The 18,732-nt window shown below is 43.6% G+C and overlaps 3 protein-coding genes across 3 annotated transcripts in view; 1 reads left to right on the plus strand and 2 right to left on the minus strand.

Moving 5' to 3' along the window:
• LOC309550292 (uncharacterized protein) overlaps positions 1-18,732 on the minus strand; it is a 979,642-nt gene that overhangs the window by 659,123 nt on the left and 301,787 nt on the right.
• The window catches only part of LOC309550683 (uncharacterized protein), a 3,164,715-nt gene that overhangs the window by 49,275 nt on the left and 3,096,708 nt on the right, over positions 1-18,732 (plus strand). The gene's annotated exons all lie outside the window — the stretch shown is intronic.
• Positions 1-18,732, minus strand: part of LOC309550021 (uncharacterized protein) — a 56,364-nt gene that overhangs the window by 19,828 nt on the left and 17,804 nt on the right. The window contains 1 exon segment of the mRNA XM_082250493.1: positions 1,611-2,174. Coding sequence (XP_082106619.1) covers positions 1,611-2,174 — 564 coding nt within the window.

Consider the following 18,732-nt stretch of genomic DNA (forward strand, 5'->3'; position numbering starts at 1 on the left):
CGGCACTGACATGTTAACTGTAGGTAGCATGCTGTTACACCTTGCAGCTTTACTGGCGCTGCCCACAGGGCATGAACGAGCTACGCTGTACTTTGTGAATGGTCCAGCAGTCTTCTGGGTCCTGTGACGTGTGCCCAGAAGGCTACGTACAGGGGGAGGAAAACTGTCAGTGGATCTACCATGACAATAAGCCTGGGGAAAGTGGGCATGGGTCCCTGTCAAAACCAGTCTGTCAGGACCTGGACTTGAACCTGGGACCTCTTCTGTGTCAATGACTCTGCTTGCTGGGCCACCTGGAATGCTGGGCAGTTCCCTGGACAATTAGTTGAATGATGCTGCCTTGAATCTTGTCTGTCTTGAACCCATTGCTCCTCCCATGAACTTCCTGGTTCAAGCCATGTCTCTGCACTTTCTGTTTGCCAGATTATTGTGCTCTTCGGCCAATATCTTTCTTTTGTCTCTCCTGCTTCCATCCGTATCTTCGCTACCATTCTTAACCAACTTTTGCTTGTTCTACGACTACGTTTCTGCTTAATCTCAACCTGTAACTATCCATTACCAATCTTTGGATAGTTCCTCAACTACCCTTCTGCTTAAATCCTTACCTGCTATATCTGCTACTGGACCCCAGCTTGCTCACCTCCTGGCGGGGCGAGCCTTAGGACATGCAGCAAATCCCATCTCTACCAACAGGAGCTCTGGTAAATACCAGTTCTTACTTAGACCCCACACCTCAGGTGAACCTGTGTCATTAGCCAGGGTGACCTGCGTATATGTCTGTCTTGCTCGTCAATGGGTCTGCTCCACTACTGGCCTCTGAGCCTGACTCCAGCCAGTGACTTAGTCGCTAGTGACACTTATAAAGTGATAATACTGTACATTGTACTAAGGACACTGACTGAGTGATCAGGAGGGGGGGGGGGGGTTAACTGTGTGCCTAACAAAAGTGTATGCAACTGTATGTATGCTACTTTTACTTACAGATTTGGCTGGAGTCTCTCCTTGCTTTCAGTTCTGAAGGGCAACTGAAAGTAGGGGGAAATCCAGCCGGAATTTGTGTGTTGTGTTTATAAACACACAGATCTCTGTGCTTTGTTTGGCCACATCTGATCAGCAGGTATACAGTCAAAATAATTGGCTGTAACCTGCTGACAAAATTGTGCTGTGTACAATTACAGCACAGATCAGCAGGGGGCGCATGTATGGGTGCCTGTAATTCAGGTACGTGGCGGTGCCTGGGGTAGCAGCCCACCACCAGCATATGTACTGCTGGTAGTCGGCAATGTGATAATATTATGCATAGAGCATACATTCTGCTTATAACAAATGCCTCATGACTGTATGCAGGAATATATCCAAAATGTATTTTATGCATTTATATAATATGTTTCTTTCTATTTATGTAAAAAGGAATGGCTAGGTATCATAATGCAGTAGCAATTAAGATTTAAGTTGTAGATATTGCTTGATATTGGACCATTTAAAATTGAAATTTTAAAGATTCTATTCCCATTGACTTCAGCGGGTTTTGGATTAACACTCAGAACTTCGGAGCAGTTCAGCGAACCTACTGGGAACTGAACTCAGGAATGTCCCACTCATCCCTACACCCCACTGTGAGATCTCTGATGTAAAACAAGGTCTGCTTTCCATGCATAACATTTTCCGCAATCAGTGCAGGAAAATGGTTTCTCCCCTGTGTGAGATCTCTGATGTCTAACAAGGACTGATTTATCTGAAAAACATTTACCGCACTCAAGACAGGAATATGGCTTCTCCCCCGTGTGAGATCTCTGATGCCTAACAAGGTATGATTTCCATGTAAAACATTTCCCGCACTCAGAGCAGAAATATGGCTTCTCCCCCGTGTGCAATCTCTGATGTATAACAAAACTTGTTTTCTGTGAAAAACCTTTTCCGCATTCTGGGCAGGAATACAGCTTCTCCTCCGTGTGCAATCTCTGATGTATAAGAAGGTCTGATTTCTTTGTATAACCTTTCCCGCACTCAGGGCAGTAATACGGCTTCTCTCCTGTGTGAGATCTCTGGTGTCTGACCAGGATTGATTTCTGTGAAAAACATTTCCCGCACTCAGGGCAGGAATATGGCTTATTCCCAGTGTGAGATCGCTGATGTACAGTAAGACTTGATTTCTGTATAAAACATTTCCCACATTCTTGGCAGGAATGTGGCTTCTCACTCATGTGAGATCTCTGATGTACAGTAAGACTTAATTCAGAGCTAAAACTTTCCCCACATTCAGGCCAGGAAAATTTCTCTTTCCTCTGAATTCCGGCACCATCCCCCACAGTACGACGTTGCTCAGAGCCAGAGAGATTTGATGGTCTATCCACACTTTGAATTCCTCCATCCATAGCTGAGCTCATTTCCTTTTTTCCTGCACAATCTCTTGTGATGTTCTCATCTTCCATTTTACAGCTTAGAGATAAAGTGAGAGGATCCTTTGAGGGTTTCTTAATTGTGTGTCCTGGAAAAATATAAAAACATGGTCAATATATATCAGAGGGTTTGTTCACCTAAATCGAGATTCCACCTGGATCAGGTAGACTTGAGTGAGCAGATGTTCTCTGTGGTTGATTGGAAGCCAGCAGCTGCCAGTGTCCCAACAACTAGTGACGTATATCGACCCATTAAGTGGTCAACCAAGTATTGCCCATTGCCAAAAATAAAGTTGTGGGGTCCTCCCAAAACCCATACCAGACCCTTAAGGTTTGTTATGGATTTTAGGAGGGAATTCCATAAAAAAAAAAGAAAGAAAGAAAAGAAAAAAATAAATCTGCAACACCCCCCTAATCTTTAACAGACACTTATTTGTGCATGCAGCCTGGCAGGCCAGGAAAGGAGGGCCCCCTCCTGAAGCATACCAGACATCAAGCCCTTAACATAAGGGGTACACTGGAAAAGCACCTTTGAGGAGGACAAGAGCCTCTTCCCCACAAGCTTGACCTGACAGGTGTTGGGGTCTGTGGGTGAGGGGCTCATCAGAATCTGGAAGCCACCTTTAAGATAAGGAGACCCCAGATAACCATAACCATACATGAATGAGTAAAGGCTACATAGTACCCCTATTCATCCAAAAAAATAAACACAAACGCACACACACATATACTTTGATAATTCCTTTATTAAAATACGTACCACAATGAAAATCCATCATCAATCATGTCATCCAAGCAATGCGGATACAAGCCATTTACAGTGAACGCCAACATGATTCATTCCTGACGAATGTTCACCATGAATGACAGCTCCCTAGCTGAATATAACCAAATCAGTTGGGGCATCACGTTGATAACTGGCCAGATTTTGACATGATTTTGACATGATAATTTTAGGTCAATGATGTCATTCAGGATCTGCTGTAACATCACTGATCAATATGGTCATTGTGACAGTACCCACCATCACTGGTAGTGAAAGACAGATACTTAATAGTTTGAATTGCTTTAAGTGGGACAGTAATATTTGTCAGCTGTTTGATTCTGAACATGTTCATTGAAAGAGCTAATCACATTGGCTTCTGTTCCATGTCCTTCAATGTCAGACAGGCTTTCCCTATTGTTTGTGTATTGAGATAATGTGTATTCCATGTACTGCAATGTAGGGGACGTTCAGAATGTCCTTGGCAGTCTTGTCCTATTGTCTATCTATTGAGATGGGATGTAGGATTGTGTTAAGTCTGCCTGTTCCATTGTTAAATGTTAATGACCTCACATTGTTCTGTCCAGATGGTCAGATAATTAGTTCAGGTTAATTCTGTTTCTGTATACAATTTAATCTGCATAGTATAATGTAATCAGGCAACCCCTGACCTGTGTGTAGTAATTTGATCAGGAGGGGATGTCCATGCTGTATATAAACTGTGTATGTTGTTCAATAAAGGAGAAGGTTCCAAATCTTGTATGAGCTAAGTTGTTGGCTAGCTTTGTATGTAGGGCAGCTGGAATATCTATATAGGTTCATGATTGCAAGGAAGCCGTATACTGACGGAAGACCACAAGTACAGTGTGGGTCGGCGGTTCCGTTACAGTCATGTCCACATTTGGTCATTGACGTCATCTGAGAGGTACCTCCTTTTTGTTTTCATTCAGCTGTGGGGCCCAGGAGCTGTCATTTACAGAAAGTGAGTGACAGGATCAGATGTGTGGTTGTGTTTCTTCTTTCATTCATTTTGATTGACATGGACCTGTATCACTGGCTGACAAGATTGATTCATTTTTAAAGGGGTTTTCCATTTTCCAACAAGCCCCATACCTGCACCCCCGCACAGCCAATGGGCCAGGGTTGTGGGAAAGAGACCTATGTCCTTATCAACATGGGGACAAGTGCTTTGCCAGAGGACTCCCTCCCCCAGCAATGTACACCTTTCATGTTGAGGGCATGTAGCCTTGTATAGTACAGGAGGGTGGCGCATGCTCAAACCCAACCCCCCTCCCCCTTTTCCGGGCTATCCAGGCTGCATACTGAGATAAGGGTCTGCTATGGATGTTGGGAGGACCCCATGTTTTTTTCTTTTTTAACTGATTTTGCATAGGGTTCCCCCTTTAAATCCAAACCAGACTCAATGGTTTAGACATTGGAGGGACCCCACACTAGTTTAGTTTTGGGCTCCCGTTAAAGTCCATACCAGACTCTAAGGGCCAAGCAGTGATGACTCAATGGCCCAACTACTTTTTATCCAAGCAAACTGTTAAAGAAGAATTCAATGCATGGTATAAAATACATATCGCATTACTCCCGCTTGGTCCAATCTAACTATGTAAAATTATACCATATCTGGAATCCTTCTTTAATCGCTTCAATACTGGGCACTTTCACCCCCCTTCCTGCCCAGGCCAATTTTTTTTTAACAAATATTTTTTATTGAATTTTCAAAAAGTTACACGACAAATCGTACATATGACAAAATAGTCAAACATAGGAATAGTCATATAAAAGAACATGGGGTTAACATCGGGTAACATCAAAAGCATGAGATAAACAGTAGTGCTATCCATCTGTAGGGGGATAATAAAGCCAGTGTACTTCCCCCGTATGACTCACAAAAGTAAGTTACATATCAGAACAAGTTTACAGTAATGCAGATAAAGCAGTAATATAGACAAGGCAACAGTATAGACGAGGCAAGGCAACCGCGCACCCTTTTGTTCAATATTGGGAAGGCAGAAATTATGCAGCTTGTTGAAACTCCTGCCATGGTTTCCAATATTGGCCTATTTTATGGGAAGAACCTTCTTTTAAGGCCATCATTCGTTCATACATGTGAACTTCTTGAAGAAGTCTAGTGGCTTCACTTAATTCAGGAACCTCAGCAGACTTCCAGTGTCTCATCAACACTGCTCTGGCTGCAAACAAAATCTGCATGGTGATAGGTCTAATAGAGCTGTGTATCAATTCACTCCCTATACTTAGAAGCGCCAGGGCCGGGTTCTTTTTGATTAGGTTACCTGTAACTTTGGCAATTAAACGGAAAACAGCCACCCAGAAGCTTTTGACATGTAGACATGTCCATGCCATGTGTAGAAACGTACCCACTTGGGCCCCGCATCGCCAACATTGAGCTGAGGTATGTTTGGAAAATTTTGCAATTAGGTGTAGTGTAAGGTACCATCTCTGGTGGAATTTTTGAGCAGATTCCCAGTGATTTGCACACCTGGTATATTTAAGGTTGTTGCAGATGGCTTTACTCCATTGATCTGCAGTAAGTGATAAATTTAGGTCCCTTTCCCATTTAACCATTTGTGGGGCTTTTACAAAAATTTACTTCATTTGCAACAAATTGTATAGGACCAAGATACTTTTCACCTTAGGACAAGAGCTATTCCAAAATTTCCATGCCACCGTATGCACCTGAATATGAGTGCGCTGTACTGATTTTAGAATATGTCGGAGTCTCATGTATGTAAATAACTCTGACTGTGGTAGATGGAAGCGGGATACAAGAGAGGTAAAGGGAGCTATAGCGCCTTGAGTAGATATGTCTGATAATAGTAAAATACCCTTTTGGGACCACACAGTAAGGTTAACATCTTGTGTCAGGAATTGGATTGACTCCAAAGGGATCGGTATCTGTGTGGAGTCCTGAGGATTTATGGTTTGTGTAGTTAAAGTTTTCCATGCCTCCAGGGAGGGGGAAATAAGTGGATGTGGTGCAATGTGAGGGCCATCTGAGGCAGCGCTAATTAGGAGTAAGTTTCTCAGCGTATTTGGGGATACCTGAGCAGATTCTAGGTTGGTCCAGTGTTTAGTGTGTGGAGGTAAAAACCAATACCGTAATTGGTCCAGGAGGGACGCTGTATAGTAATCTTTAAAAATAGGTACACCCATGCCCCCTGCCTTTTTTAGACTTCATCAGGAGCTTACCATTGGCTCTAGGCCGTTTACCATCCCAAATGAATCCGTTAATGAGGGATTGTAATTTGTGAAAATAAGAGTTCGGGATGCGAATAGGTAGTGTCCTAAAATAATAAAGTATTTTTGGCAGAAGAAGCATTTTCACCGCCGCTAGTCGACCCGACCAGGACATGAAAAATTTCTTTACCCTGTTTATTTCCGAACGCATCTCGTTTAGCAGTGGCCAGAAGTTGACATTGAAAATATTGGATATTTCCGGGGTGAGACGGACACCTAAATACGTGATGTGTTCCTCAGCCCATGGGAACGGGAATCTATGTTGCAGTATACGCTTGGATTTGTCATCAATACCAAGGCCCAAAATCTGTGACTTCGTGGCATTTACCTTGTAGTAGGAAATAGCATGAAATTGCTGTAACACCTCATAAGCCGCCTGGAGGGAGTGGATAGGGTCAGTTAAAGTAAGAAACACATCATCAGCAAATAATGATATTTTATGATGAGTGTCCTTAGATTTGAGGCCTAGTATGTTGGGATCAGATCTGATTTTTTCTGCTAAGGGTTCCATTATGAGATCGAAGATCAGGGGGGACAATGGGCACCCCTGACGAGTCCCGTTTGTAATATTGAAAAGCGAAGAGTACATGCCGTCACATAGCACGTGCGCTGCGGGGGACGAGTAGAGGGCCAGAATGGCCGAACTAATAAAGCCATGGAATCCAAACTTATGCAGGACTTGGGTCATATAACCCCAGTGCACCCTGTCGAAAGGCCTTCTCCGCATCCAAAGTCAGGAGCAGAGAAGGCTGCCCAGGCCAATTTTCAGCGCTGTCATGCTTTGAATGACAATTGCGCTTATCATTATTTGAGGCAGATAGAGCTTTCTTTTGGTGGTATTTAATCACCGCTGGGTTTTTAAAACGAAAAAAAGACCAAACATTTTGAAAAAAAAAAAAAAAGTGTTTTTAAGTTTCTCAAAATAATATCATTAAAAAAGCACATCCAATAACACTTCAATACCAAAACTTAGCAGCGCTAGTGTGTTCTTGTTACACACTTGTCTTGATTTCCCTCAAATATGCAAATGAAAGTGACTATACATAAAGTTCTTAAGGGTCATCACATAAATACATATAGTCCATACAAGTCATCCAATTGGTGCTCCTCCGTGTGTTTAAGGTGCTATCAAGTTAGTGTCTTCCTTCACCACACCACGTGTGCTCCCCTTTAAGGTAATGGGCACTCACCAGATATTAATGCGAATGACACTTTGTATTGTATAAGAACTTTCTCCAAACTCACTCCACTAGACACTTCCTTATGGGGATATCCACTGGACAAATTTCCTTTCTTTTAATTGACTGACATATCTCAGTGTGCATTGATAATCACCACCATAGGTAAATATAGGTCAGAAGTGGTCAGGAGGAAAGAAAGAACAGGGGGGAACCAATAGTGTGATATTGTTTCAAACTTTTATTAAAATCACAACACAGCAAAATCCCTCCCCTTCAACCATTCCGCTTACATAGTATACATCTTTAAAATTCGCCAAAGAATAGGTAAGTAGAAAAGCTCCTATCCTCACCGATAAGGGTATAAGCTCCTCTCTTCCTAAATATTCCTACTGGACCCGGTGTGTGCCGTGTAGCTCTCCCCACAATATGCACTGTTGCTGGCTCGCGTCTTGTAGGGAGTTCTGGAGTAGCGTACCTGGCGTCACTGTGTCCAAGGAGACCCCATGCTCACGCCCTAACACGTTTTGTCATTAAGACTTCTACCTAGGTAGAAGTGTTTCTACGTTTCTATTATAAAATTTAGTAAATAAGTAATTGCTCTCCTTCACTGATGTGCGCTGATGAGGTTGCACTGACGGGCACTAATAGGCTGCACTGATGCGCACTGATGAGCCGGCAATGAAGGGCACTGATAAGGTGGCACTAATATGCAGCACTGATTGGCATCACTGATCGGCAATGATTGGCATCACTGATAGGCAGCACTGATTGGCGGCACAGCTGAGCACTGATTGGCATCACTGATGGGCACTGTTGGGGCTGCTCTGATAAGCAGTGCCCCGATTATCTGTGCAGGTCTCCCCTGTGAAGAAATTCCGCTGATCGGCTCTCCTCTCCTCACTGTCAATGTAAGAGGAAAGCCGATAACCGGCATTTCCTTGTTTACATGTGATCAGCTGTGATTGGACACAGCTGATCACATGGGTAAAGAGGGGTGTCCCAAGGACACAGCACACCGCTGATCGCCGCGCAGGATGACATCATATGATGTCGTCCCAGAATAAGAGAGCCACCTTGCGCCTGTCAATTGTCTATACGGCGGGCTGGAGGTGGTTATTAGCGTTTTATTTTAACATTTAGGTACAACTCTGCTAAAAAGAAGAGGGACCGAAAGGTATAATCTGTGTTTATCATATCTGAGATACTGTGCCTAATACCAGTATGTAGACCCCAGAATCTACATAAATCACGTCTGAGTTCATAAATTGTGTCTGCAGCACAGAGAGGGGGGTTTATCTAAGGCAAAAGAAGATCTAATGTGTAGGAGAAGTATCAGTGATTATAATCAACTCATCATTGGCTGATATCAATCATCTCTCACCCTACAAAGGCTGCGCAAAGACTTCACTTGTCCAGCAGGTGGTGCTGTTACTTGTAGAGGAAAGTGGAAGTGCTGTCACTGAGACAGCGTGTTGTGGAATGAGAGCTGCTGCTGACCATACCCCCCACTGAGGCCCCGCACCAAGACTGAGAGGCTGCAGCGGCATGTGACCAGGAAACCAGGAGTGGTAGCAGGTGACCCGGGATCAAGTGCGGCGGGATGACAGAGGGGCCGGGAGACCAAGAGGTGAAATGCTGACCGGGCGGCGAGTAAGTGAAATTGCTAAGCAGGGGAGTGTGGGATTGTGACAGGCAAAGGCGGGAGCAGAGAAGCAGGCTGACTGAGGGAGAAGGAAGTTGCTGACAAGCCCTGCAAGTGTCAGTCTCAGTTTACAGGGGTGGCTGAGCAGGAGCACAGAGACACAAACTAGTAAAAAAGACTGAGACTGTGAAGACTGACTGTGTGTAGTGGGGACGCTGGCTGAGGAGGGTGTAGTGTGAGTACCCAAGTAGTGTGAGTACCTGAGTAGTGTGAGTACCTGAGTATTGTAAGTACCTGAGTATTGTAAGTACCTGAGTAGTGTGAGTACCCGAGTAGTGTGAGTACCCGAGTAGTGTGAGTACCCAAGTAGTGTGAGTACCCAAGTAGTGTGAGTACCTGAGTAGTGTGAGTACCCGATATAAAATGGGACAAAATCCTAGGAACAAAGAACACAGAGGAAAAATGGGAGTGCTTTAATAACATACTAAATAAAGGTATTGGCCAGTGCATTCCAACAGGGAATACTTTTAAAAGAGCTAAAAGAGCTAAAATAAACCCTGGATGGCTAAACTCCAACGTAAAAATGCATATAAAAATGAAAGAAAAGGCCTTCAAAAAATACATGGCTGAGGGGTCAGTGGCAGCATTCCAACATTACAAAGAATGCAATAAGAAATGCAAGAGCGCAATCAATGCGGCTAAAATAGAACATGAAAGGCACATAGTGGAAGAGAGTAAAAAAAAACCCTAAGAAATTCTTTAAGTATATAAATAGTAAGAAAGTGAGACCAGAACACATCGGCCCCATAAGGGATGACGAAGGGAATCTGGCTACAAAGGACAGAGAAAAGGCTAAATAAATTCTTCTCAGTCTTCACAAAATAATTGGGGGGGGATACAGTAACCTAGACTGTACCCTCATGGTTAACAGAAGAGAGACCCAGAACTAGACTTGAAAAACTTAACATAAATAAGTCACTAGGACCAGATGGCTTACACCCGAGGGTCCTTAAAGAACTCAGCCAGGTGATGGGCAGACCATTGCTCTTAATTTTTATGCATAGTCTACTGATGGGAATGGTACCAGCTGATTGGAAAAAAGCCAACGTGGTACCAATATTTACAAAAGCGCTGAGATATATACCTGGGAACTACAGGCCGGTTAGCCTAACATCAATAGTCTATAAGAAATTGGAGGGGATGATAAGGGACTATATAAAAGACTTTACTAATGAAAACAGTATTATTAGTAGTAATCAGCATAGATTTATGAAAAATCGCTCCTGCCAGACCAATCTATTGACCTTCTATGAAGAAGTGAGCTGCCATCTGGATAAAGGAAGGCCTGTGGATGTGGTGTATTTGAATTTTGCAAAGGCATTTGATACAGTTCCCCACAAACGCTTACTGTACAAATTAAGGTACGTAGGTATGGACCATAGAGCAGATTAAAAGCTGGCTTCAGGGGCGAGTCCAAAGGGTGGTGATAAATAGGGAGTACTCTGAATGGTCTGGTGTGGAAAGTGGGGACCCCCAAGGATCTTTCCTGGCACAAATCCTATTTAATTTGTTCATAAACGACCTAGAGGATGGGATAAACAGCTCAATCTGTGTATTTGCGGACGATACTAAATTAAGCAGGCCAATAACTTCTACACAGGATGTGGAAACCTTACAAGAAGACCTGAACAAAATAATGGGGTGGGCGTCTACATGGCAAATGAGAATAAATGTTGAAAAATGTAAGGTAATGCATTTGGGTGCCAGAAATACGAACGCAAGTTACTCGCTAGGGGGGAGAACCTTTGGGGGAATCTAAGATGGAAAAAAAAGGACCCGGGGGTCCTAATAGACGACAAGCTCAGCAATGGCATGCAATGCCAAGCTGCTGAAAGCAAAGCCAACAGAATTCTGGCATGTATAAAAAAGGGGATTCACTCCAGAGATAAAACGATAATTCTCCCACTCTACAAGACTTCAGTCCGGCCACATCTGGAGTATGCGGTCCAGTTCTGGCGACCGATCCTTAGGAAGGATGTGCTGGAACTGGAGAGAGTCCAGAGAAGGGCAACAAAGAAAATAAAGGGACTGGAGGACTTCAGCTACAAGGAAAGACTACAAGCATTGAACTTATTCTCTCTGGAGAAGAGACGCTTGAGAGGGGATATGATATCAGTGTACAAATACCATACTGGAGACCCTAGCATAGGGAACAAACTATTCAGCGAAAGGAAATATAAAAAGGACTCGCGGCCATTCGCTAAAATTAGAAGAAAAGTGGTTTAACCTTAAATTGCGTAAAGGATTCTTTACCGTCAGAGTGGTAAGGAAGTGGAATTCTCTTCCACAAGCAGTGGTGTCAGCGGGGAGCATCGATAGCTTCAAAAAACTATTAGATGGGCACCTTAATGACCACAACATACAGGGGTATACAATGTACTACTGACATAAACAGTTATACTGTACATACTCATCATAGGTTGAACTGGATGGACTGGTGTCTTTTTTTCAACCTCACTAACTATGTACTTTGGACAATCAGTGTGCAGTAACAGAGCAGAGATAACAGAAGAATATATTATGGCTCACCTGTGCTGATCTCTGTAGGAGTGTCCTCCTCTTTGAATGTCCTCGTCATTTTAGCCTCCTCCATATATTGCTGATCATCCCTCACATACGTCTCTTCTACTTCACCCTCAACTTTAATGATCATCAGATCTTCACCCTAAACCAACAGAATGGCAGAAAATAACATCTGTAATATAGAAGTATTTATGATGTGAGATCACATAGAAAATATCATCTTGTAGAGTCCTCACATCGTCTCCACATGTCAGAGTGTTCAATAAATTTATGTTCCAGACCCTCAACTCCACCTACCTGATGATGGTGAGGGATGGTGTGACCTTCCTTTGTGGAATCCCAGGAATACAGAGGACGGGGACATCTCTCTGGTGGGTTCCTGATATATGGTGGCTCCATCATATCCTTGTGTCCTGAATACTCCTCATCGTCCTCTTTAAACTCTTCTTTAATAACAATATTATTATCCCCGAAGTTTCCACTCTGAAAGATATAATAAATGATTCATTGTAACAAACATGCTGTGTAAAAATCATAACTACCTATAATTGTGAATAATCTACCTGATGATAGTGAGGGATGGTGTAATCTTCCTGTGTGGAATCCCGGGAATACAGAGGACGGGGACATCTCTCTGGTGGGTTCCCATTACTGGATCCATCTGTAGGAAACACACACACTGACTGAATACATTGTTTCTATGTGTTTATCAGATGATGGGGGATCTAGGTGGATCCTCCGTACTGCTCTCTCCTTTACAATAAAGTCTCCTCTTACCCAGTGATGTGAGGGGCGGCTGATTCTCCATCATGACGTCCTTGTAGAGATCCTTGTGTCCTTCTAAATACTCCCACTCCTCCATGGAGAAATAGACAGTGACATCCTGACACCTTATAGGAACCTGACACACACAATGATACAGTCACCATCCAGACACATCCCTTGTCTGTTACTGGATAATGTCCCAGAATTCCCAGCACTGCTCACCTCTCCTGTCAGCAGCTTCATCATCTTCTTGGTGACTTCTAGAATCTTCTGCATGTTGTGTCTCTCAGGTTTTAGGGACTCACATGGAGGCACTGCGATGGTCATATGATCACCTGACTTCAGAAGAGGAAATCTCTGCATTGGAAAACCAATATGAATATCATGTTAGAATCCTCCTCACCTCTCCGGTCAGGTCTGTGTTTTATTAATAGAGATAAGGGTGATGTCATGTGACCTTCAAGAATCCTCCTCACCTCTCCGGTCAGCAGGTAGATGATCTCCAGGGTGAGGTTTAGTATCCTCTCAGTCATGTGACTCCAGTCCTCCTCCATCATCATCGATGTGGTCATGTGATCTTTATAGGTGTATCTGTAGATGAAGAATGATTTGCACTGTATTGGTTGTACAAAATTAGGATGGGGATGTAATGTGTTAATAGTCGGGCTGTCCTCAGTGGGAACTGGCCCACGCGTAGGAAGCTGCTTTCCTCTAGTGCCTGTAATTGTAAATAGCTGTTGCTTGGTAAATATCACACAGACAATTGGTTATAGACAGGTACTTTCTGTCCCTGCTAGGGGGATCAGAAACCCCACAGAACAGAACAGAACAGGATCACATGAACTACCATGCAAGAGCTGCTGCTGCTGTATTTCATGCAGACCAGGAGCAGAAACTATTGGGCAAGTGTTTCTGTCTTCTAATTATTTTACTATTGCAGCTCATGTATAAAACTGAAGTCTGGTGACCGAAGCGTGTCTTATTGTTATTATCGAACAGGCACAGTGCCATTTAGGCATGTGCTGTTGTATGTGTAGAGTGTTCACCTTGCAGTGTATTATTAGGTAAACCTTTATCAAAATAGGGTTTATATGAAGCATCTGTTAACTTAGTTTACTTCTGTGCCTTCTGGTCTGAGATTTTCTAGCTAGCTTTAGCTTGGGGCTCAGAAAACGGCATAAGATAGAAGTTAGGCATCTGATGGCCCATAGGCAGCTAGAGGTCAGGTTGCATGGCGGATTAGAAACGGTTAAGGATTGAGAAGCAGAGTAGATAGGCTGACAATGAGATCAAGTGTCACATCACCCACCACCCCTCCTGAACCCTGCACCCTACGCATAATGCACTCCTGAATCCTGCACCATGTGCACAATGCACACTATGTGCAATGCATTCCTGAACCCTGTGCGCAATATACTCCTGAACCCTGTGCGCAATGCACTCCTGAACCTTGCCACTTCTGGTTTTGTTTATATATTCCCTCATAGCCCCCCCCCTTCCAACAGTCCCCCAATCATTAGCCAGTGTTGTGGGGAAGAGGCCTTTGTCTTCATCAACATTGGGGCAAGATGCTTTGGCTTCCCCTATGTTGGGGGCATGTGGATTTTTATGGTTTCGTAGGAGAGGCCACGCACTTACCCCCCTTTAAGGGTATAATATATTTTTAGGGGGGGAAACATATCCTGGGAACAGTTACTGGTCTGGTCTTTTTCCTGGCTATATGGGGTTTGTCATCTAAGGTGGAGCCCTCGGTTTGGGCTTTTCTTATGTTAGGTGGTATTTACACCTCCCACTTGATCTTTGCAACCAAGCTATTGCATGATAGACTTTACATCTGTTATTGGGATTACTTTTTACCTCATACCTACCATACTGCCTAAAGTCGTACATTTACAAGCAATAGACCCAGACCCTATATATTCGCCCTTGGTTTAACAGCCTTCAATGGGATATATTTATCTCTTATCTACCCAAGTGCAAACTTCCTTCGGGGCCATCGGCCTTATTTACTCACTGTGTCCGCCCAAAGCCAATTCTTTGCCTTGCGCTGTTTCAAGAAGAATACTGTTGTCTGCATCTGGTCCTGACGAAGCTTACCGCGAAACTCGTTGATTTTCGAGCAGACGTATATTCTCATATTCACGCAATGTTTGATACGTAATTCAACGTTTACATATGACCAACCATTGGGTCAGGAACATGTACCTTTATGCGGGATGACTTAGAACCTTTTTGTTTGGTCAGGTTCATCCCTTTTAATGTATTGATTTGAATCCAGTAAATGCTTCTTTTATACAATTTTTGTGTCTAAGCCTATCCTATGATGTGCCTTTAAAGTCCACCATTGTGCTCAGTTGGATCCTACAACTGGGCTTTTTTCTCTTTTTTTTTTTTTAAATCCATACGAGATTTAAAGGGGTTGGTTTATTAAAACTGGAGAGTGCAATATTGGGTGCAGCTTCCAGGTTTTATTGTCAAAGTTTGATTGAACAAGCTGAAGTCAGAAGCTAACCGGCTACCATGCACAGCTGCACCAGATTTGTCTCTCTCTAATTTTGGTAAATCATCCCCAAAGGGTCTGGTGTGTATTACAGGAGGAAATTACACTGTTTTTTTATTCATTCCTACTATATGATGTGTTACAGCAACATTTACAAAGGAAAAAATGATACAGTAGAAATTGCCATAAAATTACATTTCATCGCTGGCTTCTTAAAAACAAAGAAACAGCACACAGACCTCCTATATAGATCCCCCATACTATAAAGCAAACCCTTGGAGGGGTCTGTGAGCTGTTTCTTTTTTCTTCAAAACAAAAAAGCCGGCAATGAGATCTCCTTTGCCGAAGGGTTTAAACACTTCTTTCTTAGTAAATATCAGCGCTGCTGCAGCACTTTCTGTACATCACAGAGATGCCCCTTCACAGACCTGTTATTTAAAGGATATTTTTAATGTTTCACTTCAAGAAATTAAAGTGGTTGTAAAGTCAGTTTTTTTTTTATCTTAATGCATTCTTTGCATTATTATAAAAAGCCTTGTGTGTGTAGCAGCCCCTCTCATACTTACCTGAGCCACCTCTCTATCCAGCGATATCCACGAGTGCCTCAGCAATCCGGGAATCGCCCTCCTGAGACACAGCCGTGGCGCCATTGGCTCCCGCTGCTGTCATTTAAACTCAGTTAGCCAATCAGGAAAGAGAAGCAGCGGGGGCAAACAGCAGCTCTGTGTCTAAATGGGCACACGGAGATGCAGCTCAGCTCGTTTGCCCCCATAGCAAGCTGCTTGCTGTGGGGGCGCTCAACAGGAGGAAGAGGCCAGGAACACTATGGTGTACTTTTATGAACGGGTGAATTTTCTTCTCTGTTGGCTTCTCTACAGTTCTCCGAGGAAAATGATCACATCTGGCACCCTTTTTATGAATCGGAGAACTTCAGTTCGCCCAGGGTGATCAGAGGAGAACGGTTTTCTCGGAGATCTGTGTAGAAGTCAATGGGGCGTCTGTAATCTCGTGAGACAAAGCGAGATTACAGTAGTATGAAAATCCCTGGCGCGCTTTAACAAGCAGTGATAAATTATCACTGCTGAGTACACGAGGTTAATAAATAATAGTCCCCTTACATAAATATATATATATATACACTGAATACACACACACATACATTGTATATATATATACACATTAAATATATATCTACATGTATGTGTGTATATATATACATGTATATATATACATAAATATGGCAGGGGGACATGATTACTGTGTTGGGGGGTCTGAACGAGGAAGAAGGAAGTCGATAATCTTCCTTTTTCCCCCTCAGTTCTCCCCCGATTCTGTCTTCACTCCCCGCTTCACAAGCTCCAGGCTGGTGAACCCGGGAGTGTGAATTCTGACCCAGATCGCCAGTGAAGTGCGGGGATCGCAGCTTCATAGCCTGGCTGTTTCTGTGTCTGTCAATGACAGATTCCTGTGTGAAGAGATGATCAGCGGAGAACATGTTCTCCCCGATCATTTCTGTTTCATAAACTGAGAATGATCGGAAATGAGCTGTGATCAGCAGGATCACTGGTCATCTCCGTTTCATAAAAGGACACCTATATATGTGTGTATCATCATCTGCTGGAGATAAAAGACGTCACAGTGACTATGGAGGAAGAGGACGGACATGACGGGGGGGGGGGGGGGGTGCGGTGGGGGGGGTTACTGGGTGTAAATAGAAAATACAATCTTATTACCTCCTCTGCTGCCACTTCCAACAAAGTTTCCTCTCTACTTCCTCCCAACTCACCTTTCACCCGGAACTTCCTATTTACACCTGAAATCACTTCCTGTCTGTACCTGACATCACTTCCTGTCTGTTTTCTATAAGGACGTCCTTTCTCAGTAGAGGAACTAACTTTTGGAGCTCAGAGGAAATGCAGTCCCGAGAAACGTCTCATACAATGAACATGGCCTTGTCATTGTTTCTTTTTTTTTTTTAGTATACAAACTTTTTTATTGAGGTAAGAAGTTGTGGTACAAAAACGATTTATAACATGGCAATCAACAAGTGGTAAATTACAGCTATTATTTCAAGAACAGAAAAAATAATTTTCTTTAAGTACATTTTATACAAAAGGAATAGAGAGAAACCCTAATTGGGTTGTAACAAATCATGTATATGTTATAATACTTGTAGCACCCTCCTAGGTAGGTAAAGCCTAGTGTCTCCATTTGCTTATCAGGGGAGCCTGAATAATAGTTAGGCCTGTTGCATGTGTCCAGAGTGTGATTCATCTGGTCTGAGGGAGTGACCCACTGTATCCAATAGAGGAACCTATTGGACAGTGGAGGAAACCCAGCCAGTGACACACAGGCTTTTGAAACTAACCCTGTGGGTTGGCACAAACAGTGGTGCATCCTGGGATATGTTATAAAAGCCAAGGGCTCATGTGACAGGGTGTCTTTGGGCGGGAATCCAGGTCCCAGAAGGAGGGTGACATTTGTCTCTCCTCCTGCTGCTGTTGATGGTGGTCACAGGCGGTCGGCCTTGTGAGCCAGGAGTGTGGAGCTGAGCCAGGAGGTCCAGGAGAGCTGACTGGTGGAGTTGGAGGGAAAAACAGTGTCCGTGAGCACAGGGAAGCTTGCCGGGGGTCTGCCCAGGAAGGGGACCACTCCAGTGGAGAATCAGTGGGCAGGTGACTCAGCACACACAGCAAGTGAGAAAGGGGGTGCCAAGTTAGAACCCTGAAGAGTAATTCAAGCAGGAGCACATTATCTATCTTTACTTCAGTGGCAAGGTGAAGCAGCGGCCGTGCCACACACTACAGTTAGTTGTCCTCAAGATTGTGCATAGGTTGTAGTTGGAGTATCCCACTCATCTCTTCCCCTATCCCAGTTCCAAATAAAAACACAAAAACCAACATCCCCTGGATTGATTATTGACTTGATTATTGACTGAGCCAAGGACTTTCAATGCTAATTTTCTGCTATCAGTTGCTAAGGGTAACCCAGGGGAATCCAGAAAGTGTAATTGTCAGCAGTCTCCTAGGGGGCAGGGCTACATTTGGGGGCTCGTCCGAGATATTGCCCTGGGTTACTGGAATGGTTGCTAATGGCAATGGCCCGAAGAAAATTTTCAAAAATGTCACTTTTCTCTCAAGAACTATGTTCTAACGCTCAATAGAAGTGTGAGGCCTGCTTCACAGGCGATAGGGAGAGTTTGATGAAGAATCAAATGCACAGTGATTGCTGCCCATGGCAACGGAAGAATTTTTGTCAGAATTGCAAATTGTCAGATCAAGTGAAGCGCTGGAGAACGGGAGAAATGCATCTTGCTGTGCTAATGGACTGTGTCTGCTTAAACCTATCGCAATCAGTCCAAGCTGGACTTGTGGACGATTTTTCTGTTGGTAAAGGCGCAGTGGAATCACGGGTGGCTATCCACATAGACCAGGTGGAGGTCTGCCACCCAGATGGATCTGGCCAGGCTTGGTCAATCAGAATTCAAGACAAGGAGGGGAAAGTTGTACGAATTCCCCATCCAGATTTCTACTGTTAGGAAGGAACTGCTGAACCCAATTGAGACTGGCTAGCCTATGTTAACTGAGAAACATACAGAGAGGAAACTACAAGACTCCACTTGCTAGTGG

This window comes from Pelophylax lessonae (genome assembly GCF_965119305.1).
Source record: "Pelophylax lessonae genome assembly, chromosome: 3".
In the NCBI taxonomy this organism is placed as follows: Eukaryota; Metazoa; Chordata; class Amphibia; order Anura; family Ranidae; genus Pelophylax; species Pelophylax lessonae.